The 26,530-nt window shown below is 40.4% G+C and overlaps 3 protein-coding genes across 5 annotated transcripts in view; 1 reads left to right on the forward strand and 2 right to left on the reverse strand.

Moving 5' to 3' along the window:
* Positions 1 to 7,982, forward strand: part of LOC107592291 (cellular tumor antigen p53-like) — a 28,303-nt gene extending 20,321 nt beyond the window's left edge. For all 3 annotated transcript variants that reach the window (XM_016281733.1, XM_016281736.1, XM_016281734.1), the window contains exons 8-11: positions 5,699 to 5,838; positions 5,951 to 6,048; positions 6,858 to 6,961; positions 7,104 to 7,982. In XM_016281733.1, the coding sequence (XP_016137219.1) occupies positions 5,699 to 5,838; positions 5,951 to 6,048; positions 6,858 to 6,961; positions 7,104 to 7,200 (439 nt within the window). In that variant the 3' untranslated portion in view covers positions 7,201 to 7,982. The remainder of the gene's footprint in view (positions 1 to 5,698; positions 5,839 to 5,950; positions 6,049 to 6,857; positions 6,962 to 7,103) is intronic.
* A 1,189-nt stretch (positions 7,983 to 9,171) lies between these two features.
* Positions 9,172 to 13,105, reverse strand: LOC107592362 (zinc-binding protein A33-like). The gene is made up of 10 exons (XM_016281863.1): positions 13,063 to 13,105; positions 12,839 to 12,963; positions 11,969 to 12,049; positions 11,056 to 11,172; positions 10,824 to 10,955; positions 10,592 to 10,720; positions 10,115 to 10,166; positions 9,952 to 9,978; positions 9,835 to 9,861; positions 9,172 to 9,731 (listed from the first exon to the last, which is right to left on the reverse strand). Exons 1-10 carry the CDS (start codon positions 13,103 to 13,105, stop codon positions 9,172 to 9,174), a joined length of 1,293 nt encoding a protein of 430 aa, XP_016137349.1.
* A 1,839-nt stretch (positions 13,106 to 14,944) lies between these two features.
* Positions 14,945 to 17,763, reverse strand: LOC107592395 (macrophage-capping protein-like). Its single transcript, XM_016281894.1, has 8 exons — positions 17,571 to 17,763; positions 17,307 to 17,461; positions 16,608 to 16,769; positions 16,321 to 16,470; positions 15,973 to 16,059; positions 15,668 to 15,800; positions 15,152 to 15,243; positions 14,945 to 15,067 (listed from the first exon to the last, which is right to left on the reverse strand). The coding sequence occupies exons 1-8, from the start codon at positions 17,761 to 17,763 to the stop codon at positions 15,002 to 15,004; spliced, it is 1,038 nt and encodes a 345-aa protein (XP_016137380.1). The 3' UTR covers positions 14,945 to 15,001.
* Between the last annotated feature and the right edge of the window lie 8,767 nt (positions 17,764 to 26,530).

Below are 26,530 nucleotides of genomic sequence, written 5' to 3' on the forward strand. Positions count from 1 at the left end.
AAATTTTCCTAAATGCTGTCTTAGTTTTTCTCGATTACTAACACACAATTTATGAAACAATTCACCACTTTCTCACAACTATAAACACATTTGTGTAACAAACTTGTACAAAGTTCTATGTCAAAATCAAATACTCTAGTCAAAAACCCTTACTTCTACGAATATCAAACTTTGGCTTCAGATGACAAAACCTACAGTACAAATACACAGACAACTTCCCTGCCCAGTGAACACTAGTGAGATCAATTCAGAACACTGTAACAAAAACCTCTTATTGGGATTCAGGAATTATTTGGCAGCTCAATATCTTAGTATACTACATAAATGAAAAATGTAGAAAGAATAAAATACAACAATAAGCTTTATGAAACATCAATTCTCATTACACTAATTGATCTTACAGTAAATGAAGTAGATTAACTTACAAGAGAAGTAAAGTTCAAAAACAAAAGAACTAAATATCAAATAGGTATGTAACATAATACAGTATACTGATGATTGCATACAAAAATTAATAGGCCAAATTGCATTATAGTAGTATATAATACAAAAATTAATTTTTTGGCCTTCTGACAAAACACTTTCTCTACCTCCCTTAGGCAGTTGTCTTTCAGACTAAGCTCTGCAAAAACACGGGTAAAAAAAAAAACAGGCTAAATTTGACAGTCACAAGTTTGAGTGTGTACAACATTGTAACAAGGTTCGTAGTAAGGAAGGAAGGAAGGAAGTGAACAAGGTTGGCGTTTGGAGACTCGTGGATGTTTATTTAATAACTCAAAACTCTAACAAAACAAAAGTAGCGCTTCCAGTGCGTTCACACACTGCCAATGGCACAAATTCAGTTCCTCAGGTTTTCTCTCTCCCTGGCCGAGCGATGCCCACGAGTCTCTGTCTCTCTCTCTCCCTCCACGTTCTCCAGTCAGCCTTTTAACCGGTTTCTCCAGGCCAATTACTGCAATCAGACACAGGTGTTCATCCTTTTACACTTGACCTACTTACTCACCGCTTGTCTCCCGTCCCTCTCTCCCGCTGCAGACTTCGCTGAACCACGCCCCCCTCACCATATACCCCCACCGCCCGACTCAGGCCAGGGAGCCCTCCGGCCTGCAGCCCCCCCTCCATTTCTGGAGATGAAGTCGGCTACAGCCATCTGTGCACCCGGCCTGTGGACCACCTTGAACTTAAAGGGTTGTAATGCCAGATACCAACGGGTGATCCGCACGTTGGTATCCTTCATGTGGTGGAGCCACTGCAGGGGCACGTGGTCCGAACAGAGGGTGAACTCCCGACCCAGGAGATAATAGCGGAGAGTGAGGACAGCCCATCGGATGGCCAAGCATTACTTCTCAATGGTGCTGTACATAGTCTCTCTCTTAGAGAGCTTTCGACTGATGTACAGCACTGGCCGTTCCTCACCCTCTAGCTCCTGGGCCAGGACGGCCCCCAGCCCCCTGTCCGTCTGCAACAAGAAAGGGAGAGAAAAGTCAGGAGAGTGTAAGAGCGGCCCCCAACACAGAGCAGCCTTTACCTGGGTGAAAGCCTGCTGACACCGCTCCGTCCACTGGACCGGGTCTGGCACTTCCTTTTGAGTGAGGTCAGTCAGCAGGCTGGTAAGGTCCGAATAATTAGGGATAAACCTCCTATAATATCCTGCCAGCCCCAGGAACTGCCTCATCTCCTTTTTGGTCTTGGGCCTCGGACAGGTCGCAATTGCCGCCGTCTTATTAATTTGGGGACGCACCTGCCCATGACCCAAGTGGAAGCCCAACCGCACACTACTTCGGGTTGGCCGTTAGCCCGGCCCCTCTCAGAGCTTGTAGGACAGCCCGCAGATGCGCCATATGCCGCTGCCAGTCCTTACTGTAAATAATGATGTCATCTAGATAGGCAGCGGCATGCAGGCGGAGGATTCTGTCCATGAACTGCTGAAAAGTGGCTGGAGCCCCGAACAACCTGAAAGGAAGGGTAACAAATTGGTGTAATCCAAACGGCGTCGTGAAGGCTTTTCTTTGGCTAAGGGGATCTGCCAATATCCATTGGTTAAGTCCAGTGTTGAAAAAAAAAAAAAAAGCGAGCCGCGCCTAGCCGATCCAGCAACTCGCCAACCCCCGGCATTGGATAGGCTATATATATATATATATATATAGTCTTTTTTGGTCATTTTTGGATTTTTATTTTTGTTTTATCTAATTTGTTTATTTAAATATTTGATTTTATTTTATTTAAAAAAAAATGTTTTGCTTCATTTCAATTAACAAAAATATTGTGATGGTATGTTAAATGTTAAATGTTATGGGGAAGTCGAGGCCTAATGGTTAGAGAGTCGGACTCGTAACCCAAAGGTTGCGGGTTCGAGTCTCGTACCAGCAGGGATTGTAGGTGGGGGGAGTGAATGTACGGCGCTCTCTCCCAGGGATAAACCTCTTATAATATCCTGCCAGCCCCAGGAACTGCCTCACCTCCTTTTTGGTCTACAGTCCTGACTGTAAATAATGATGTCATCTAGATAGGCAGCGGCATGCAGGCGGAGGATTCTGTCCATGAACTGCTGAAAAGTGGCTGGAGCCCCGAACAACCTGAAAGGAAGGGTAACAAATTGGTGTAATCCAAACGGCGTCGTGAAGGCTTTTCTTTGGCTAAGGGGATCTGCCAATATCCATTGGTTAAGTCCAGTGTTGAAAAAAAAAAAAAAAGCGAGCTGCGCCTAGCCGATCCAGCAACTCGTCAACCCGCGGCATTGGATAGGCTTCGAATTTCAATGCCGCATTCACCTTGCGATAATCCACACAGAACCGAACCGTCCGTTTTAGGTACCAAAACTATCGGGCTCGCCCAATCGCTGTGGGATTCTTCTACTACCCCCATCTCTAACATCGCCTCTAATTCTGCCTGAACCACTTTCTTTTTGTGTTCCGGCAACCGATATGGCCGGCTGCGTACCACCACGCCCGGCTCCATCTCAATATGGTGCTGGATGAGATTCGTTCGACCGGGCAGGGGTGAGAACACGTCTGCAAACTCGGCTTGCAATCTTGCTACATCAGTGAGCTGGGAGGGCAAGAGGTGATCCCCCCCCTGGGGCCAGAGCAAGGGATTGGATCTTATTGGTCACCTCTGGCCCAAGATCTTCCTCTCCACTCACTGCCGTCGCCAGCATCACCGGTTCCACCTCGCTCCACTTTTTAAGGAGGTTAAGATGGTAAATTTGACGTGCCCCACTCCTGTCCGATCGAATTACCTCCTAATTAAGATAGTGTCTCATCCCGAGACTGCTCCAGGGGAAAATCATCACGCTCCGGGAGGATTAGCCTCTCGGCCGCGCTCGGTTCCACTGTCGCAGGCTCAGGCGGTCGCGGTACCGCCTCCCCTGCCTGCATGGCCGTCTCCCCTCCTTGCTTCTCCTTTCCCCAAGAGACATCCGCGCACAAATACCCCAATAAGTGATTAAAAGCTGGCCAATTGGTTCCCAGAATTAGCGGATGCCTGAGGTGCGGGTTAACTGCGACCTCCACGTTATGCTTTTGACCCCAGAACTGGATAGCTAGGAGCACTATAGGATACCTCACCACATCCCCGTGTACGCACCGCACCCGAACCAAGCAGCTCTTATCCATTGCCGCCGGCTGAATTAGGCTTTGATGGATCGAGGTCTGGTTACATCCTGAATCTACCAAAGCCCAATAGGTACCCCCTTAATACTCACAGGTATTTGGTACATGCCGGCTGGACCGGGGACAGCCTGTGGGGCGTCCGGGACCCGGATCAGTGTCCCCACCTCCATCACCAGACACCAATCAATAAAGTGCCCTGAGTCGGGGTTCCGGCCGACCCGCTGGAGGATGGCTCGCTTGAGGTCGTCGTAGACCAGGAGGTTCTGAACTGGCAGCTGCTGCGCAGCCATCTGGACCTCCCCTGACAGCAGCGGGATGAGGCGCACTGGCCAGTTCGTCCGGGGCCACCCACATGCCTCGGCGGTCCTCTCAAAGAGGTCGATGAAGGCCTCCGGATCATCCTGAGGGCCCAGTTTGTTCAAGGGCAGGTGGGCTGGCAGGGCCGGGGCAGATGGACTTTCCCTAGCCCGAACCTCCAGGTCTATCCAGCTCCGGAACAGCTTGCGGTTCTCCTCCTGCATCTGGACGAGGGCCCGGAATCGACGCTCCTGATCCTCCCTCATGTCCAGCAGCGCTTGATGGTGCTCTTGGTGGAGGCCCGCGAGCGAGTGGATGACCTCCGCAAACGGCGAACTTGATGGAGGCGGCGTTATCACTTCCTTCCCGGGTTTCGGCACCAGTGTAACAAAGTTCGTATTGGGAAGAAGGAAGTGACTCAAGTAGGCGGTTTGGAGACTCGTGGCCCTTTTATTTCTTTACTTAAAGTTCAACAAAACACAAACGGGGCACTTCCAGCGCGTTCTCAATCTGCCCAGGGCATAAACTCAGTTCAGTCAGTTTTCCTCCACCGGCTAAGGGATGGCCACGAGTCCCAGTCTCTCTCTCCCAACCACGTTCTCTAGTCTGCCTTTTATCCGGTCTCTCCAGGCTAATTACTGCAATCAGACACAGGTGTTCATCATTTTGCACTTGACCTACTTACTCACCGCTCATCTCCCGTCACTCTCTCCCGCTGCAGACTTCGCTGAACCACACCCCCCTCGCCACAGACAGGATTCACACTTTCAATCTGTATGATAAACTGTTTAATTTAGAAGATAGGCTACCTTAACTCAAGCCATATAATGATTGTAATGTGCTGAAACATATTAATATAATAAACGCAACCAAATGACAGGACTTATTAACATAACAGTCCGTCGATTAGCGTAAATCAACTGCTCATAAGGCTAGGACATATCCATTTAAAAAAATGGAACCCCTAAAGGGAATCGATGCGAGATGGGAGGAAAAATATACTTCAGTATCATCTGTCGCAATTATATCGTTGGGTAAATTACAGTGTATATAAACTGCGGGCATCAGGGAGCTGTTATTAAGACGCGGGGCATTTAAACCACATTTGAACGCGCACTTGTTTTTTACGTTCACTTTCGAGATTCGCGATCACATACGGAACAGCACTCGGCAGTACTTACCACACATTTGACAAGATTAGATGTTTGTCAGTGGTGCTCAGGATCTGCAAATCATTCGCCATCATCCTATCAGTCATCTCTCCTTACTCTGTTTATGTGGTAAGTGAAATGTTATGTACTGTAATGTAACAGGCTACCGTTAGCAAGAGGCTAACGAGGTCCCTTTAGTGGCTCCGTAGAATGCGTTATTTGTTTTCCGCACCTTTCTGAATACGGATTCAGCCACATCTCTAACCCAGTCAGGGGTGTTTGTGTGGTCTGCACAGAACTCTTATTTGACATCGTCCCAAGTTACTGTAACCGTTATATGCTACGCAAGTCATTTTTTATGCCATGCAAGTCTACAGTGTGCGTGTGAGACAATGCTGTGTTCTTCTGTTGTCTTTGACAGCTTTTAGGTGTGTTATTGGTAGCGCCACCCTCTGCTTACATGAACGCGTCACCACCGCATCAACACGGAAAACATGGGGAGATTTTTTAAGACAATAATAGCACAACCTATTTTGATATTCTATAATTAAATCAACTAATTGAATATTCGAAAATCGTGACCCATCCCTAATGTGGATACCAAGGATCATCAAAACAGCTTTTACTCTTGTCTTGCAGAGGTCAGTTGCTGGGCCGCAGGTCTTTCGAGGTGCGTGTGTGTGCGTGCCCAGGCAGAGACCGGAAAACTGAGGAGAGCAACTTCAGGAAAGACCAGGAGACCAAAACCTTGGGCAAGACCCCTTCTACCACCAAACGCAGTAAGTTTTGCGTGCGTGTATGAAAAATTCAATTAGACTGCACATACACTGCTCATAATTAATCAAATTAATTTCTTCAGAATGTTATAGTAATGTGAATCTGATCTGACAGGCATGACTAAAGAATCATCTTCATCCACACCTCGACCTGAGGGCAGGAGGAAGGCCAAACTGAGCGCGAGCAGTGATGAGGAAATCTATACCCTGCAGGTGATCATGCACCTTCCTGTCTCTTTTCTTTTTATCATCCTCCTGTGATTTTCATGGAAAATCGTAATGGGTTTTATTGAGGGACAAATTAACTAATAAATTAACTGCTAAATGGTTGTGCCACATAATGATAGTAGGTAGTAAATTAAGCTTTGTTGAAAAGGCACTCACTATGATTCCTATTAAAAAAAAAAAAATCTTCTGCAGCCTCTTGTCCTTTTATGTGTCTCATATTCTTTTTAATGTATACCTTTATTTATTTTTAATTGATTTAGTTTTTAAAAAAATTTAACCTTTGGAATTTGAAGTTTATTGCAATTTGTACAAGTACATTGGAATTCTTGTGCATTTCTCAGAGTCAGCTTTTGTAGAAAAGCAAGGAGCAGTAAACATTCTCAAAAAAAAGTGCAAGAGAAAAAGTAAAATGAATAAGTTGTATTGCACAATCTTGACTGTACATAAATAATATTGCACAGAACATAAATTTTGCACAGGGCCAGTAATATTGCACAGTGATACTGCTCACAAAAATAACAAATTAATACACTGTTGTTTTGGTTACATTTATTATGAACCTTTTTATGATTACCCCTTTTTTTAATAATTTTTATTTAAAACACTTTAAATTTCCACTGTATGACAGGTGCTTTGTAAATAAACATGCCTTGCCATGCGTGTTATTGTACTAATCTAGCTTGTGCTTTTTAAATGGTATTGTGTACTATAAATATGATTGGCTAAGACCTTTATCAAAAAAAAGTGTAGTCTGTGTTTGCATGACTTTTAAGATGAGCTTTCTCTTCATGCAGGTGAGGGGTAAGGAAAGGTATGAAATGTTGAAGAAGATCAACGACAGTTTGGAATTGAGCGACGTGGTACCTCCATCTGATATGGACAGATACCGGCAGAAATTGTAAGTGATATCATGCCACAACTACACCCTGCACAAATGTATTTTTTTCTCAAAATCAAAACTGTTACAGCATCTGTCAACCGAGCTCATTTGACACCTCATGTACACACTACATTTAATTTATTACTTTTTTTTTTTTTAGATTCACCAAGGGCAAGAAGGAGAAGGATGGCCAAACGACTGAGCCCAAAAGAAGCAAAAAACTAATGCTTAAAGATGAAAAAAGTGACTCGGATTAGGATGGCGGGATGCTGAACCAAAAAAAAGAAAGAATAGTTTTGCCTTTGTTTGACCAAAACGGCTTGTCATAGAGAGCATTTGATGAATTGCGGTCCCTTGATCCCTCAGTCCTGTATGTCATTTTTCATCTTGTTCACTCTACTGGGACCTTTGTAAGTCAGCTGATCCAGAAGAGGTCTATATGAAAGAGGCTAGTATTGGCTGGGCGTTGTAGGTGTGTAGTACTTTATCAGTACTGACCCATCATTTTGTAAACCCGATAAATGAATGTCCAGCAGTGAGGAACTGTGTGGGATTTTTCCTGTTGTAGGTCAGTGCAGGTCACTTACCTCACAACACGTAGTTTCTTCTCTCTGGTAAGGTTGTAAATTTGTCACTGACTTACTGGATGCCCACTTTGTTGAAAATGTACTAATGCCAGTATTTTGTAACCTGTTTTGTAAGTTTTTTTCTATTACTGATTAGATGAAACCAGCAGAAATGGTTACAAGCCAAATAGCTATAATAAAAATATGAAAAAATAATAATAATAATAACCCCCTATTTTGTATTTGGAATCCCTTTTTATTAGGTTAATTTCCGTTGATATTCATAAGCAAATGAAATTGTCTAGAACTCAGGGCATTTTTGAGTCCCTCCTGTAAATCTTGAGAAAACTATTCTACTGTTCCTACTTGATCTATATTTTATGCTGTTTTTTTCCCCGTTTTATTACTGTATACACCTATACATCTTTTATGCATATATACACAAGCATTTGTAGGTGGGGAAGTTTTTTTTATTTTTTTTAAAGTGTTTTTTAAATACATAAAATCAAATAAAAAAAATAATTTGTGTCTTTATTTCTTTTTTGGTTCCAGCATTAAAGCACGGTAACGTTTTTACAATTTTAAATAATGAAGGTAAGAAAATACATGCATGTAAGATTCATAATAAAGTAATTACATTGTGTGAACATTACCATAAAAATAACAACATTGTGTTAGAACTATCAGTTTTGCGCTTGTAGACAATCACAGTGTGCCTTGTATAGTATTTTTATGAATCTCTCAAAATATTCATTGTTGGCACTCCAAGCAGCAAAGCTTCTGAAACCACAAAACCCCAAAATTTATTAAGATGGTTCCAAATCCAACCCACTAAATGTAAACACTTTCTTTCCACACTAGATTTACATTGTTAATAACAATCATGTGGGCTAGAATCAAATGTTTTTTAGTGCTAGTGATGTGATGTGTGGCCAAGTATGGTACCCCATACTCGGAATTTGTGCTCTGCATTTAACCCATCCAAGTGAACACACATACCCAGAGCAGTGTGCAGCCATTTGTTGCAGTGCCTGGGGAGCAATTGGGGGTTTGGTGCCTCACTCAAGGGCATCTCAGTCGTGGGTGTTGAAGGTGGAAGGGAGCTCTGTTCATTCACTCCCATTTACAATTCCTGCCAGTACTGAGACTCCAACCTGTAACCTTTGGCCACAACTGCCTCTTTGGCTTATATACAGACATTTTCTAAAAATCATTCACTGTACTCCTAGGCATTTTTGATTTGAATGAAATGGAGAATATCATTCAGAAGCAAACCTCACAAAAATGATGTAAAGAATACCGATTCATCAAATTGTTAGCCATGCTCCACAAGGACGAATTGACCTGTACATTGTGAGTACAGCGTTTCAAGTTCACAGAACTTTGTATACACCAACGCCAGAGTGATCTGAGGATGTGTCAGATTTCATCATTTTCCATGAAGAGAGAACTTGAGAAAATTCTCAGAATTTTGCATCTGTGCTGAAGTTGAAATTTACAACCAAAACATCTCAACATTATTCAAATGATCTGACAATTGTGATCATTTTATCCACCTTTCCAATCTGCTTAGATCCAGATGATTTTAAGCTGTGTTTATATTTAAGCCTTAAAGGGCAGACTATCTGCCCTCATTAGTCCCCTATTAAAACATTTGTCGAGTTAAAAGAATTGTAGATTTTCACGAGAGGACGTCTCTGGTTTGACTTCTGTGGAGGACAGTGTGATCAGTGTGCGACCATCCAGTGGTGCGAAAAGCGGGTGCAACTTTTCACGGAAACTTGCGATGAATGTAAAGATATGTGAGCGTGTCTCTACTTTATAGAAAGACACTTGTCCTTCTTCGTAGTCCAGGTAGACTCCCAGCTTTTTGGGCACAAGGGACAGAGGTAGCTCAGTCTCCGGCTTGGTACATGCAAAAAACTGCCGTGTGCTTCTCCATATTGTCCAGAAACCCTCAGAGGGGTTCATGGGACACCGGCCAAGCCTTTTGGAGGATGCAGTGGTCACTCCGATACGCCAGTAGCCATCATTGGCAATATCAACTTCCCAATAGTACCGACCGGAAGTGAGCCCTTCCCAGCCCAGGACACACGGCCAGCTGTCAAAGCGCTGGGTACTGAACGACACTTCAGTTTCATTCAGAGCTTCCTGTACCTTTCTTTTGTCATCTGAGAGCTGCAGCCATGGGTGGTTAGTCGTGGGGTCCAGTGTGATGTCCACTAAACAGGTGCAAAACAGGTACAGAGGTAAAATCGAAAAGCTTTCTTAATTCAAAATGAACTTAATTTGCAGATGAATCATAAACGGCTGAATCAGTGATACCTGAAGCACTGCGGATCCATCTCCACACTATGGAAAAAAGCGATGAACATTATTACAACAGTGATATGATGAATGTAATTACTGTGCACTGAACAAGATAAATACATAAATCAGTACCTGAGTTTGGAATGTACTTTGGTGTCTCTGTCAAAACAAATTGTACACATTGAATTGTCAAAAACGTTTAATCATTTAAATGATCACTTTTTCCTAAAAGGAATTTAATATAATTTGCCAAATCAGCGTTTAGTCTACTGAAGGATGTAAATTGAAGTTTCACCTGTTTTCCAGGTGCGTTGTTTGTTGAGGAGCCATAGCTGTGGAACAACACCCTAAAAATATACTAATTATATTATTGAATGACATTATTATATAAAGTATAATATATAGGAGATAGTATTGTATACCTAATTTGTAACTGTAAATAAGAAATGATTTAGCTGATTGTATTAAAATATATTAAATAAAAATAAATATATAAACTATAAATAATATCTAAATAAATATATAAACATATAATATATAAACATCTGCATTTGTAATTATGCTGAAACTGAATCTCTGTCCATTTCTAGGATCTTCAAAATACGTTACCCACTTGGGGATGAGCGTACCTGTCTGTAAACGGTTTCAAACTGTTTACACAAGCAGTATCTCTTGATTATGAATGTTTGTTGACTCAGTTTATGGGTGTAAACTATGGACTGTAGTTCGAATTTTTCTGTATGTTTGTTGATCTCTTATCTTAAACTTGTACCTGGCTGTCCTGTTTCAGTAGAGACCAAGTTATGAACTCCAAAAAAGGCAATAGAGTCAAGATTTTCCTCTTCTTCAGTTCCAGCTGCTTGAGAAAATGGGCTAATTCTTGTCTCATCACACCTACCCGCTGTACACGGGTAAAAAAAAAGACATGTGCACACATAATATACTGCACATAGATTTAGCACATTATTACATATGTCACATGGGGTCAAACCTACTGTCCTCACCTCCGACGCAGTCTGTAGCTCTTTAGCCCATTCCATGATCTTCTGCTCCATATGTTTGGAAGAATCCACCTTGTGCTCTTTCTGCTCCAAGGATGCATCTCTTTCTTGTCGCCATGTGCCCTCACTGAACAACTATAAGAAGGAGAATATAAACAGAGATAAACTTAGCAATGATCTTAATGAAAATAATGCATGATGTTTATACATTTGTATCTTTTATCCTTGAACTCACATCGTCAACTTTCTTGAGCTCCTTTGCCCATTCAAGGATGAGTTTGCGGCATTGCTCCAGACTATACGGCTCTGCATGCACATTGATATTTGGGCCTTCATCTGCACTGGAGCCAGGCTAAAACAAACACACAGTTAATATTTATTGTGATATTTTAGACATTAAGTGTAGACAAACACACATTACTGTCTGCATCAGCATCACACAGTCCTTATTCCCACTCTTCAGACCCACAAAGGCTGTTAAAGTGTGTGCATTTCATTTAATGACACCGAAACCCTACCTCACCCTTCCGTGATGCATTTCAACAACAGGACAATGCAACCGTAATGACAGGGTGACGGGGTTAATTCTGTCTTATCAGTAGCTTTATGATACATGAATATGAGGCATGAATATGATTAACCATTACTGTGTATAAGATATTGCCAAGCAACCTTTATAACATTAAAATGACAGTTCACCCAAAAATGAAAAGCATTCCCAACTGACAAAAAAAAAGCTATTATGTTTTGCTATGAAAGCATTACTTTTGAATGTTCTATGAAAAAAAAATTTTTCTACGATCGTAAAGGGAACATTTTATCATTTTATTTTATGGCACTTTTGAATATTCTCCAACCAAAACGTTTTAGAAATAAAATGTTCCATGAACAATGTATAAATCATGTTTTTGTGCTAATGTTTTAAGAAAATTATTAAAGACCATTTTTACATTATTGGAAGAACGTTCATTCATAACTTTGAGAGAACCTTGACAAATGTTGTGCCAAATCTGCATGACTCATTTTTGGTGGGGATTTTTCTGTGACTCTTTCTGCAGGTTTCATTGTTGCTCAGTAGGTGACAACAAATTACTCTTTTTGAGTGAAAAATCTATACATTTTAGACTATAAAAAGCATTACATATTACCCTGCAGACATGTTCCACCTGCTGTTTCCACTGAGTGATAAACTTAACGCATTCCTGCAGGCTGCGGAGATCCTTCAAGTCCTGTAAACAACAGAAAGGCGAGGTGTAATTTATTTGTAATTAGGAAAAAAGGTTGAATTTCAAAACCGTGCAGAAAAGAAACTCTGGAGGAAGTACAGTAGAGTAAGATGGGGTAAGTCCCCCCCACCACCTTGTTTTTTTTTTTTCTCTTGACCACATGGGACAAAATCTCACCTCAGCACATTTGATGAATGGCCATGCTATTTTTAATCTGAATATCAACATTTGTGAGATTTAGTCAGTCCAAATAGTTTTGAGGTTAATTGATCTAATTCTGTGTCTCTGGAAAAGAGTGATCTATGTCATACTATTATGTTGAATGGCTGAAAACATGGCTGTTTTTTGTGTCTATTTGTTAACGAGGGATTTTTGGACACATCAATGTTTTTTTTCTTTGTGTGAAGTAAAAGTTATGTCTTTTATTTTGAAGTAAAAAGATCAAATTAGACCCTAGGGTAAGACGGCCCCCTTACTTATTATTTTTTAAATTTAATACTGATTGTAATTAATAGGGTTATTATTTAACATTTCCATGGATTAGATGTACATTTCAGACATCTTTGCTTTCATAACAGCCTAATTATTTGAAATCATTACATTTGGATTCATAGTGTTGCTATTATGACATATCTTCCATTAAAATATGGGCAATTAAATATGTAAATATTCATATTCCTGTATATAAGTCATAGAGCCATTTTACCCTTTTAGATAAATCTTTTTACTGGGATTTTTTTTATGTCTGTCTTTGATTATTTTATTATTCAACTAAACTATCTGTTGGTATACCTTTTGTCTAGGACTCTGACTGCTCTTGCTAGGAACTGAGCTGTGAGCCTGAAGACCTTCATCAGGAAGATTCCAGCGTACAGCTCCGATAGTTACACTCAAACCAGCTTCAGGCGCCTCATATTCTGTGACACACACACAAACATCTTTCATTTCTACTTCTTAAACATTCAAACACACTATAAAATGTGCATGATTGCTAAAATCATAGTCTAGAAACTTACTTTTGCTCTTCAAGATACTCTTCATGTTGGCTGGTTTATCCATTACTGTTTTGAGTACCTCAATCTTTAAAAGTCATCACAAATATATCCCAAATGAAGGTAAAGTGCATATAAGCTTTTACTTACTGATTTAAAGGCTAATTGAATGGGGGATGGGGGGGGGGGGTCTCTTTCTGTCTTTTTTAAATATTAATACCTGTTTTTTACAGTCTTTGATTAAAACATTATGTTTAAATCAAATAGAATATAGGGAAGTTTACAGCCCTCACCTTCTCTACTGCAGGAGCAGACCAGCTCAGAGATGTGAGTTGCACGCCGGCAGATCCAGAGCACAAGACCCAGATCCTCTCCTGTAGTATTATGTCATCTGTATGGACTACACAATGAACTTTGTCTCCTCAAACCACCCTAGTCATTGACACATGATATCTCTCCTATCAACTCATGTAAACTTCTGTCAACTAAAGGAAAAGCTTATGTAATCAATTTATGTGGGCTGAAAAGCTTTATGTAGTGTTATGCTATGGTAAGGTCTAATCTTTAATTTCAAAGTCAAAGTTACTTATAATATAAAATAGAATAAAGAGGCAACATACAAGCATGACTGTGTGTTTGGTTTAAATAGCAAACTGACTTAGAAGAAATAAAGGCAAAATATTTTATTCAGCTTCTTTATTGAGTTGTTGATCTACTAAAACTGAAATTAATAAAAAATACAATCAATATCTCTGTCAATATATTGAAATGTACTGTGAAGTTCAGTCTAAGCCAAGACCAGAAATGAATCATGTGAAACTGTCCACTTCCTGTAAGCAAGTGCAATTTCACTTGAAATAATGAAGTAAACTGATAAAAAATGCATGCTGAATATGCATTTCTATATTAAACAACACTAAAACAAAATTAAACAACTGGGACAGCAACAGACATAATGAAAATATGTATTGTTCACCTTTCTCACCACACCCAGATAATTGTCATTTCAAGATAACTGCATATATCGTTTAAAAGAAATTAAACCACCCTCGTTGTATAGTAAGTTATTAAATAACTCAAAGGGTATATCTTTTCATTTTTAATTTAAGATTTAGGCAGTAAAATGCTACTGTGATCAGCTAGTCCAGTTAAGGAATAGTTAAGATAGTTTAATTTGCTCATTGATTCTTTAAGGAGTCCATAATGCTCCTTTCTGTAGACCTGTTTTTAAACTTAATTTAAGAGTTATGATGGAAGAATGACTCATTAAGAATGTCAACTGGCCTTAATTTTGCTTGCAGTTGTGCAACTGCATTGCTATTAGTTAAGTCCTTATTGTTTAGTATTCAGTGTTTATTTGCTCCATATTCACAGGTGAGAGCTCAGCCATTTCCCTGTTACATTGATTGGTTGTGGAGGTTTTAGTTTTAGATTAATGTACAGGCTCATCCTTTATCTTGGTGAGTATCTCCATGATAAAAGACGATCACATTGAAGGCCGTGTATGTGTCGTGTGTGGTGGTTGCATAAGCATTGAGACTTTATGTGGTGTCTGTGTGTACATATATTTGATATCGGGACAATTTGAGGCTCAACATACTATATAACAAAGGATAACAGACATGTCATTGCATGAGTATTTGAACACCACAAAACAAGATCACTGTGTTGTATACAGGTATTTTAGATTAATGCAAAATATTATGCATGACAGAAAATGAATCAACAATTCACATGGATTTAATATATATATATATATATATTATTTTTTATTTTTTTTTAATAGGCAGTTCCTGAATAAAAATGACAGCCATTCCAGACTCTGTATTACGATACCTGGGATCAAACAAGCAATGGTTTGGCTAACAACAAAGAGTTACAACAGGTAAGCTAAGCTAGTGTGCTGTGTGATTATGCAAAATGAGCATCAGTTTCTACATAGATCCTAAATGTTGGTGTGTGTTTAACTCCAACTCTTGAAGAACTGTTTAAAGAGGACAGACTCACGGCCCTGAGGGAGAATTTCCACCTAAGGACACAAAGAAATGTGGTAAAAGAGGTCACAGTTCCGCACAGAAATGAAAATGAAACAGTGAACTGCCAGTTATTGTACCTGTGTTCTCATCCTGGGATAGTTCATTTCTGTAATAAACTCATCTGCCACCTTCAGGGCGACTCTCTTCTCCTCTGCATTGGCTCCATTACCTGTGCATCAATGAAGAAAGTCAATGAACCAATAAAGTATAATTTACTATTCACACAAACATGAACAAATATGTGACCCTGGATCACAAAACCAGTCATAAGGGTCAATTTTTTGAAATTGAGATTTATACATCATCTGAAATCTGAATAAATTCTGGAATCTGAGGGTGCAAAAAAATCTAAATACTGAGAAAATCGCCTTTAAAGTTGTCCAGATGACGTTCTTAGCAATGCATATTACTAATCAAAAATGAAGTTTTGATATATTGACGATAGGACATTTACAAAATATCTTCATGGAACATGATCTTTACTTAATATCCTAATGAGTTTTGACATAAAATAAAAATCGATAATTTTGACTCATACAATGTTTTTTTTTGACTATTGCTAAAAATATACCCCAGCGACTTAAGACAATCACCTTTCCAAACATAGATTTTCCCATTAGATCCATTGTCCAGGATGAAGCAGTCATCTTTCTCCAGCATCTCTTGACTGAAAAGGCCTTTGTCACACAGTTTTGTCAAGGTCTTTTGGCCTGTTGCATTAGACACCTGAGAGAGACAATTATTCAGATATGTATCCCTAATCTGAATTATTTTCCTAACATTCTTATCCTTCAAACAGCAACAGGTTTTGTTTGATTAACCAATTTATGGATAGACAAACAGTTTGATTGACAAAAAAAGGTTAGATAAAGCACAATACACCGTAAAGAGAACTGACCTTGTAAAGGGAAGCAGAATTAGTGATGTCTGCTTCAGCGTCTTCTTCTGTTGAACTGTCCTTCAGAGCTGGGATTGGACCAAGTGCCTTTTAAGTAAACATAGAGATGGTGTTAACATTTCTAACCTATTTATGCATAAACCTATGTATACGAAGTATGCATACATTCACCAGTGAAAATACATTCAAGTGAATTTTAGGATTTCTTTTTAGTTGGTCTTTGTTTTGTTAAAGTGAATTTTAGAATTTCTTATTATTTGGTCTTTTTTTTTGCACGTCAGCTGCATGAACTTGAATCTGATGATCATGTTATCCAGCACGATTCAAAGATTCAAAAGTGTTTGTCACCTGAACCATCTCCAGTGGTTCCTCTCCCTCTGTCACATCGATGATGTGAGCTTTCCCATTCCTTTCAGTGTCTCTGATCAGCATTGCTATCTCACGCACCTTCTGTTTCTCAAACATATTGGCTTTGGATCCACTCCATGCGACTATAGTCTGAACATAAACACACATGCATTTGCGTGATAACACCAACTATATGACTGGCCATGTTTATCCAACTAAAATACCATAGCAGCAAAATGCCAGACAACATAACAAAAAAAAAAAAACTTTTGAAAAAACATACACACCTCTCCAAGGTCCAGTATAAAACAGTCACCCTTGTTGAAGCTCCCCCAGCTGAGCTCCACCTCTCTTGCACGGATGTTTTTCTTTCCTTTGACTTGGTACAGATGTGTAACTGGGCCAGTCCTGGACCTGGCATTCTTGAACCCAGACTCCACCCCGCCTTCCTGAGACGAGTCATTTTGTAGAGGTGCATTTTTTTAGACATACACAAACAGTCAAAAGTTTGGGGTCAGTAAGATTTTGTAAAATGTTTTTTAAAAGGCTCTTATGCTGACCAAGTCTGCATGTAATTGATCAGAAATGTAATAAAAACAGTATTATTGTGAAATATTCTTACGATATTTGAATATAATTTAAAATGTAATTTTTTCCTGTGATGGCAAAGCTGAATTTTCAGCATCATTACTCCAATCTTCAGTGTCACATGATCCTTCAGAAATCATTCTAATATGCTGATTTAGTGCTCAAGAAACATTTCGTATAATAATCAACGTTGAAAACATTTGTGCTTCTTAATATTTTTGTGGAAGCATTTTTTCAGTGTTCTTGGCTAAATAGTAAGTTCAAAAGAACAGCATTTATTGAAATATAAATGTTGATCAATTTATTGCACACTTGTTGAATACAATAGTAAATTCTTTGGGGGATAAAAATCTTACAGATTTGTTGTTTTTGTTCTTTTGCTGTCCCCTTACTCTCACCTTGTAGCTGACTCCTTTAGGGAAGAGTCCCATGAACTCAGGTGACTCGTATCCTTGCACCTGTCGATGTTGTACTGGCTCTCCTCCCAAGAAGCTGGCCAGTTGAGTGGCAAGCATGGCACAAGCACCCTGCTCATCCCGGGACGACTTCTCACCTTGATCAGGGAAGGAAAGCCAATAGTAAGAGAAAATTCAAAATCTACAGGAACTGATAGTTTCCCATTCTTAATTACACATACATACATACAAAAACACACTACAAACCCATCCACATGTGCAGGTCACTTCCATACTTTCCACGGTTGCTGAGCACAATATATGCATCTCCATTGTAGAAGGTTCCCCTCTGCGATGGGTCAAGGAGCACAGCCCTCATCTTCTCCACCCTCCAGACCCACAGCCCTGGCTCTCGCACTTCATGGGTAAACTGGCTCTGTGCTGCCCTCAGATTAAGCATCCTGCTAAGAAAGAGTAAGGAGAGAGAAAAAGTGAGGAGTGTTTGTGTGTGTGTGTGTATATGTGTGTGTGTGTGTGCACGCAGAGGTCGGGGGCTGCATTATGAGAAAGTCAACAAGTGAAGAGAGGAGGAGGTGAGATAAGAAAAGGGGGAATGAAGCGAGGAGAAAGCAAGAGTCGATGAGAGAGAGAGAAAGAAGAGTGCGTATGCACCAGGAAAGAGAAAAACAGGGAGAGTAAGCAGAAAAAAAAGGAAATATCAAGTATTACAGTGAAATATTCTGGATATTGTAGAAGCAATGCTATTCAAACAGAGAATTATGGCATATTTAAATACAGGATGAATGAAATGTGAGACATGGAAAGCAAGACAAATAGTTTAGGGAAGGAGAAAATGGGAATGAAGGAAACAGAAAGTGTAAATATGGGAAGTGATGGGAGAAAAAGAGCAGCAGACAGTGAGATCGAGCAGGTTTGATGGAGTTAGCCTGATCTTGACTGTAGAGGCGGGGACCCTGAAGGTCAGGGGTCAGATATGGAAGCAGAGCACAGGATTGCATGCTCCATTAGAGATGCACAATGGGAAGGGTGGTGGGAGGTGAGAGCAGAGAGATCACATATAATAGAGCTGTAAAATGATATCACACAAATAATTCATAAGGCCAACTGTTGCGCAGCCATACAAGACAAACAGCTTACATACACCCAGCTACGCTCACCAAAGACAGATAGACAGATCAACAGAGCAAGTTCTCCCCTAGTCACTGCGTTTACAGTGATTACTTAATTGCATTAAGCGGTCAGATGTGGCATCAGAAACAGAAATAAACCACATGAGAGTGACGTGTCGTCCATTGGCTGGTCTCACATGATCAATGTTAAAATATCTGAAAGTTTACACAATCACCATCTCCACATCAACCATTTCAAGAATGAGATGACAATTTATGTTTCCTCTTCAATGATTATGAGTGTAAATTTGAGCTTGTGTGATGTTGGAGCAGATGGTAAAGCGGTTGCACCCTCACTTTGATGTCTGCTGACAACTTCACTTCCCTATAACTTTCAAACATAGTATAAATAGTAAAACAGAATTCTATGAAATTGCAAACAAAATGACACTTTTTTTAACTTCACTAGTGCCATTTAAAAAAAATTCTAATTCAGTTCCTAAATTTAAAGCAAACAGAACACAGAATTGCGATTCGAGTTAGAATTTAAGGAATTTGAATAAATAATCTGATTATTGTAAAAGAAGTTTAACATTGTCATATAGGTACTGAAGGCAAGTATCGAAAATAATTAAAGTATTAAAAAGAAACAGTGTAGCCTAATCTTTTTTTTTGTAAAAGTAATAAAACTAATATTGAATATCTTTATAATATATTAATATATAAGTATATAATATATGATAATATATATATATATATATAAGTATAATATTCTATCTTTCTCTATATAGACATATATAGTTATATATTTAAGTTATGTTTTAAAGAGCCACAACATAACATTTTATTATCTGTCAATTTCCTACCTTGATGCGATAGTCTTTGTTGATGTCAGTACAGCTCCAGACAGTTCTTAAATGTAACAGTTGCCTGAACAATTGCCTCTACAGCATATACAGTTGACTGACTTGCTTCATGACTTGCTACCATTTCCCTCTCATAACTTACAAAGGCCAGGCAAAGTTATTGAGGCAATGACTGTATGGAGCTCTTGGTTAGAAGACAAAAGCTTGTTAACCAAATGATTTGCCGCAGGGAAAGTCTGATCATCAGCATCTCACATCTGTTGCAAACACATTGTATGCAAACACTTCTCTTTTTGACTACACAAGCAACACATCCTTTAACTGATGCTGTTCTTGTGGAAATTATGGAAAGATTGAGAGATAAAGGCCGTGAAAAGTGAAAAGTCGAAAGACAAAGTCAAAAGACCAGTATCTGAATATGTAACCCAATGAACTGAAGCATATTTTTGCTTTTATGTATTTTTATGGTTCACTTAATCCACAAATGTCATGTGAGCTGTTATGTACTAACGAACACAGGCTTAGGATTCATATCTGATATCTATCAGCATTACATATGGCAATGCGAAGTGAGGATAAAAGTCTGATTTCTCATTTATTGTTACAGAGAAGGCTCCCGTACCGCCTCCTCCGCACCACCAGAGGGAACTGTCCCCAGAGTATTAGCGATCTTCCATTCGGACTCCATTTCCCATCATCCCTCTTACCTGGGCCTGATTACACAATCCATGAATTCGCTCAGCACCACAAACTAAAACTGACCCCTTGAAACTCTCCCCTGGCAGTGGAGGCGCTAGACGGACGGCCTCTTGGAGAGGGGAGGATTTTAAGCATCACCGAAGAAGTCAAATTACATGTTGGAACCCTGCACTCTGAATTCATACGATTCTTCGTCATCCACTCGCCCAATCACACTATCATCCTAGGACTGCCCTGGCTCCGCACTCACAATCCACTCATCTCTTGGAGGGAAGGACAAATTATTCAATGGGACGTCAAATGTCAAGATCATTACCTGACAAAAATTACCCGCGCCTTCAGCAATGCCTCTCTATCCCCTGCTCCAGTCCCAAACAATCTTTCTCTGCCCTCAGAATACTCAGACCTCGCCGACGCCTTCAGTCAAAAGAAGGCGTCTCAGCTTCCCACTCACCGTTCTGTTGATTGTGCTATTGACTTAATGCCCGGCACCACTCCTCCTAAAGGCAGAATCTACCCATTATCTCAACCCGAATCTGAGGCCATGAAACTTTACATTGACGAGGAACTATCTAAGGGATTCATTCGACCCTCAACTTCTCCTGCCTCAGCCGGGTTCTTCTTTGTAAAGAAGAAGGACGGAGGGTTACGGCCATGCATTGATTACCGCGGCCTCAATGACATCACCGTTAAGTTTCGATACCCATTGCCCCTAGTTCCAGCCGCATTAGAACAGCTTCGCCAGGCCAAATACTACACCAAACTAGATCTGCGCAACGCCTACAACTTAATTTGCATCCGTGAAGGAGATGAATGGAAGACAGCGTTTTCCACCACTAGTGGGCACTATGAATATTTGGTAATGCCGTTCGGACTGGCAAACAGTCCTTCAGTTTTCCAATCGTTCATGAATGACATCTTCCGGGACATGCTCGACAGATGGGTAATCGTATACATCGACGATATCCTGATTTACTCAAACACTCTGGAGGAACACATCCACCAGGTTAGATCTGTGCTGAAACGCCTCATGAAGTATCAACTCTACGCCAAAGCTGAGAAGTGCGAGTTTCACCGAACTAGCACCTCGTTCCTCGGGTATATTATCAGTCAGGAGGGGGTAGCCATGGACGAGAGGAAGGTCAAGGCAGTGTTGGAGTGGCCCCAACCTCAGACAGTCAAGGAATTGCAACGTTTCCTGGGGTTTGCAAACTTCTACAGGCGATTCATCAGGGGTTTCAGTTCGATCGCCGCCCCTCTGACTACCATGACCAAACGTCACACATCCAGACTGAATTGGTCCCCAGAGTCACGTCTGGCCTTCGACGAATTAAAAACTCGGTTCACTACTGCCCCTATTCTCCGACATCCAGACCCAGAACACCCATTCATTGTGGAGGTCGATGCTTCTAATACCGGGGTAGGCGCTATACTATCTCAGCGTCATGGTTCCCGCGCTAAGCTGTACCCATGTGCTTTCTTCTCCCGCAAACTGAGCGCCACCGAACGGAACTACGACGTGGGCAACCGTGAACTTCTTGCCATGAAACTAGCGCTCGAGGAATGGCGGCACTGGCTGGAGGGGGCTACTCACCCATTTACCGTCCTAACCGATCATAAGAACTTGGAGTACCTGCGTTCAGCTAGACGTCTAAACCCCAGACAGGCCAGGTGGGCGTTGTTCTTCACCAGATTTCGGTTCACCGTCACATACAGACCGGGTTCCAAGAACACTAAGGCCGACACGCTCTCTCACGCCAAACCGAGGAAACAGTCCAAGCCACCTCTAGCGACACTATCCTACCTGGAAGCCTTCTCGTGGCACCTGTACAGTGGGATATCATGACTGAGATCGAACATATGAATCTTCAAGTTCCACCACCTCCCGAATGCCCTGCCAACCTCACTTATGTGCCGGAACCCCAGCGACAGCGACTGCTCTCTCAGGTACACGATACACCCAGCTCAGGTGAATCAGGAAGTGATTAGATTCCTCAGATCCTACTGTCAGCAACGACAATCGGACTGGAGCAGGTATCTATTTTGGGCAGAATACGCACAGAATTCACTGGTGAAACCAGCCACAGGGATGACCCCGTTCAAGTGTATCCTGGGTTTTCAACCCACCGATCTACCCTCGGTCACAGACTGGCTGCAACACAGCGAGGAGGTCTGGGACCGAGCTCACACCCACCTACTTCATGCTGTCAGACGACAAGAACAACAAGCTAACCGACGTCGACGTTCCGGTCCAGAGTACACACCGGACCAATGGGTATGGCTCTCGACCAAAGATCTCCGCCTCCGGCTACCATGTAAAAAGCTCAGTCCCAGGTATGTTGGTCCCTTCAAAATTTCTAGACAAATAACTCCAGTATCATTCCGTTTAGAACTACCTTCTAACTATCGTATTTCTCCTACCTTCCATGTTTCACTGCTTAAACCCGCTGGTGGTCCGAGAGGAGAGACGGAGGAGGGAGCCGGGCCGCAGACCTCCCTGCCTATCCTGGTTGACGGCGAGGAGGCGTATCGAGTGCACGAGTTGCTAGACTCCAGACTCCACCCTCCAGTATCTGGTTGATTGGGAGGGGTTCGGTCCGGAGGAGCGCTCTTGGGTCAAAGCTGGAGATATCCTGGACCCCACTCGCACCGAGGAGTTTCACAGGACGCATCCGGAGAAACCGGCCCCTCGACCTCGTGGAAGACCCCGGCGTCGCCTGCTTCCTCGCGTCAGGAGCCGCTCACAGGGGGGGGGGCTCTGTTGCAGAGGAGGCTCCCGTACCGCCTCCTCCGCACCACCAGAGGGAACTGTCCCCAGAGGATTAGCGATCTTCCATTCGGAGTCCATTTCCCATCATCCCTCTTACCTGGGCCTGATTACACAATCCCACCTGCATCTCATTTACACACACATATTTAAGCCACACCATTTCACGAACACCTTGCGAAGTCTTGATTTGCCCCGGCTGTCATTTCCGAGCGTTATACCCGTGTTTTGTTTTCTGTGCTTTGATCTTGGACTGTTTCCTGTTTCTCTGATTGTTATCTGCCTGCCCCGACTTGGATTGTTTCACCCGAACTCTGTTCTCTTGCCGCCTGCCCCGATCTCTCGCCTGGTTCACGATTCTGCCACTGCCTTGTCTCTACTGTTCTGCCTTGCCGGTGTTTGACCCTGCATTGTCTGACGATTCTTAATAAACTGCAAATGGATCCAAACCCTTCTGGTGTGTCGCAACATTTATAATGGGGGTAGTTTCCATCGTTATTCATTATTGTCTGTTGGATGGGTATACACTGAGGGTTTTGTAGTGAGAGTTTTGACAGATCTATTTTTACCAACACAACCAAAACAACTTTTGACTGCCTACAGCAAAAATGATTCTGTGTTTTTATGGCATTTACTGTAAGAAAGAAGGTGTGTAAGAGATTGTGTGATGAAAGAACCACCAGAGATCACTAGTTTAGGATTCATTTCTCTCTGATAATCTGCAATTATCTGGACCTGGGGTCTAGATCCACAGAAAAAAAAAAATTAACTCCATTACAGATTACAGATTGCATGATGAAAACTGTAGTCTGAATTCTTTTTAGATTACTTTTAGATTAAGAGACATTTAGGTTGACTGTTTTCTCTCTCCAATTTACCATTAAATGTACCATATTGATATTAAAAAAGCAAACAGAAAGAAAATATATATATTTTTTAAATAAACTTCATAAAATGTATTACACATTACATTACACCAGGGTTTCCCAAACTGGCTTTAATGTATAAACTGTAGTGGGTTTGTGAGTTGAATAAAAGCTAATAATGAATTAAATCATACAAATATAACAACACAAATAATTTAAACACTAAAAATACAACTAAATCTTTATTTGTTTACCTGCAAGTCAATGTGATCAATGACTGACGTCAGATAACTGTAAACATGCAATTGTGTTGTTACATTATTTGAAATATTAACTTCCTTAGAGATAAAGTAAATATTTTATTTTAAGGGGTTTGGCTGACAAAATCATTTGGGAATTCCTGCATTATATGTACAAACATTAATAAACATGAAAACAACAATGACATGACATGCCTAAAGTCTTCCAGGTTTGAAATATTTTTGTCCAGACTTCCAGAATGAACAGTTACTGAAGATCACTGGATATGATGACAACATAGTATTTCACAGCTATACACCAATGTGTTTAGTACCTTGCATGATTATTTGTTTTATACATGGTCTAATCTCTTCACAAAACTTGAATTCATCTCTTCGATTTATATGGATTAGTTGACTTAATGACCTTTTTGGATGTTCAAATGTGTGAACTACAACTAAGGGACAGAGACAGAAAACTCAGTTTCATATTTGTGTTTCGAACATGAATGAAAGTCATACAGGTTTGGAATGACATGTGGATGAGTAAATGATAACAGATTTTTCATTTGTTGGTGAACTAGCTCCTTAAATTGCATGCATTATACAGAGAAAAGAGAAATATAATGTCATTTTCACATACTAAATTCAATTCACATCATTCTAGTATATCCTCAGTCATAACACATACACTCTTAGAAAAGATGTGTTAAAAAATTACACACTTTATGTGTAACACTCTAATTGACACATTTTGTGTCATTAACGTTAGCTAAAGCACATTAGTCACGTAACTTCACTGTAAATCAAGCAGCTTTCTGTTGGTTAGCGCGGCGAAAACGCGTTGAAAACTGATTTCAAATAGACACTTTTCCCACTTTCACTCGAAATTCCCGAGAGTGAAGACACCTTTACAAATGACTGGCCAAGCAGTGGTTAACGTGACCGCACTTTTAGACTCTGTATTTTACTCTGTTTTTGTCAATAAAGAAATGGTGCTAGCAATGCTTTTTATTTATTATGTCCAAAGTATTTAAAAGTTTGCTGAAATGATTAGCAATAGTGCTGAGCCACTAGTGCAGACCAGGTAACGTTAGCTTACAATCTAAATTTGCTAACATTATATCAAATAAGAGATGTCTAACATTATGTTTATTACACAGCAAATGAATCAATCAGAAGATGGACCATTTTCTATGTTCACCATTCAGGTAAGGGTAGGAAGGAGAAAGATCATCACACAGTGATTTCTTGCATGTGTCTTAGTGTGTTTTTGTCTCAAACAGCTACCCCTTCACTGCAGACAAGCTGAAGGCTAAATCCTCAATTGTCTTTCTCTCTATGGATCTCAGCATTTTTGGACAGAATTTATGTAAGTATTAAAATTAAATCTGGCATAATTTAGTTTACAGTTCAGCTGAAATGTTTGTATACAGTGGGTACGGAAAGTATTCAGACCCCCTTAAATTTTTCACTCTTTGTTATATTGCAGCCATTTGCTAAAATCATTTAAGTTAATTTTTTTTTCCTCATTAATGTACACACAGCACCCCATATTGACAGAAAAACACAGAATTGTTGACATTTTTGCAGATTTATTAAAAAAGAAAAACTGAAATATCACATGGTCCTAAGTATTCAGACCCTTTGCTCAGTATTTAGTAGAAGCACCCTTTTGATCGAATACAGCCATCTAGTGTTGGAACCCGGGATCTCCACTGAAGGACGGAGTACATTTGTGTTTGTGGACGCGCATACAGACCAGAGAACATTCTGATGTTGTCAGTCAAGTTCTGAGCAGGATCCAGTCTTCGGAGAAGTTAATTTATTCCCAAAGGTGGATAAAAACATTGTGTTGGCTTTTAAAAGGCTATTTTGATAATGACTTTTACTCCTGTGCTGTGGAAAGGATGGAGTACAGACATTGATAATAAGAAATGCTTTTAGAGCATCAAAGAGACTTCTTTCAAAATACTTTTGGCCGCCAGTGTACATCAGTCCAGCAAAGTTTGGAAAAAAGTTAAATGATTATGAAGGTGGGGTTATGTGTCATGTTACCTAATGAGATGGAAAGAACTGTTTTGTCCTGTGTTGGACATTTCCTTTTTGACTGCTTAAAATTTTATATATATTCTGCAGTTCTATTAATGTAACTGTTGATATTTCATCATAATAAATATTTTGACAATAAGCTAAACAACCAATGAGTTTTCCATCAACATTTTGTTTAGAATTTCATGTATGTTTTTGAACATACTGTATGTAGTAAAGGACAGCACATAATGTGTTAAATTATACACGTTTACACATCTTTGTGCAAACCTTTCTGACACATTTACTGTGTTGAAATCATCAACACAATGAATGAGTAAAAATGAACACAAAAAAAATCGTTGTCCCAGAACTCACCCATTAATGTGTTCAAATTTAACACAGGTTGTGTCATTTTTAACATATCTTTTCTAAGAGTGTACCACAGTCAAGATAGTCAACAACCTCTAGGCCTATGACAAGTGGAATAATGAAATGCGCATGTAATCTTATTTTAACCCAGTATTTTATGTGCTGGTCTTGGGTAACAAAGAGAAAATACTTTTTTATATAAAAATGGGGTTCACTTGGCAAATGGCTCTCTTATATGTCATTGACAGACACGAGAG

Source organism: Sinocyclocheilus grahami, unplaced genomic scaffold (genome assembly GCF_001515645.1).
Source record: "Sinocyclocheilus grahami isolate Dianchi unplaced genomic scaffold, SAMN03320097.WGS_v1.1 scaffold152.1, whole genome shotgun sequence".
In the NCBI taxonomy this organism is placed as follows: domain Eukaryota; kingdom Metazoa; phylum Chordata; class Actinopteri; order Cypriniformes; family Cyprinidae; genus Sinocyclocheilus; species Sinocyclocheilus grahami.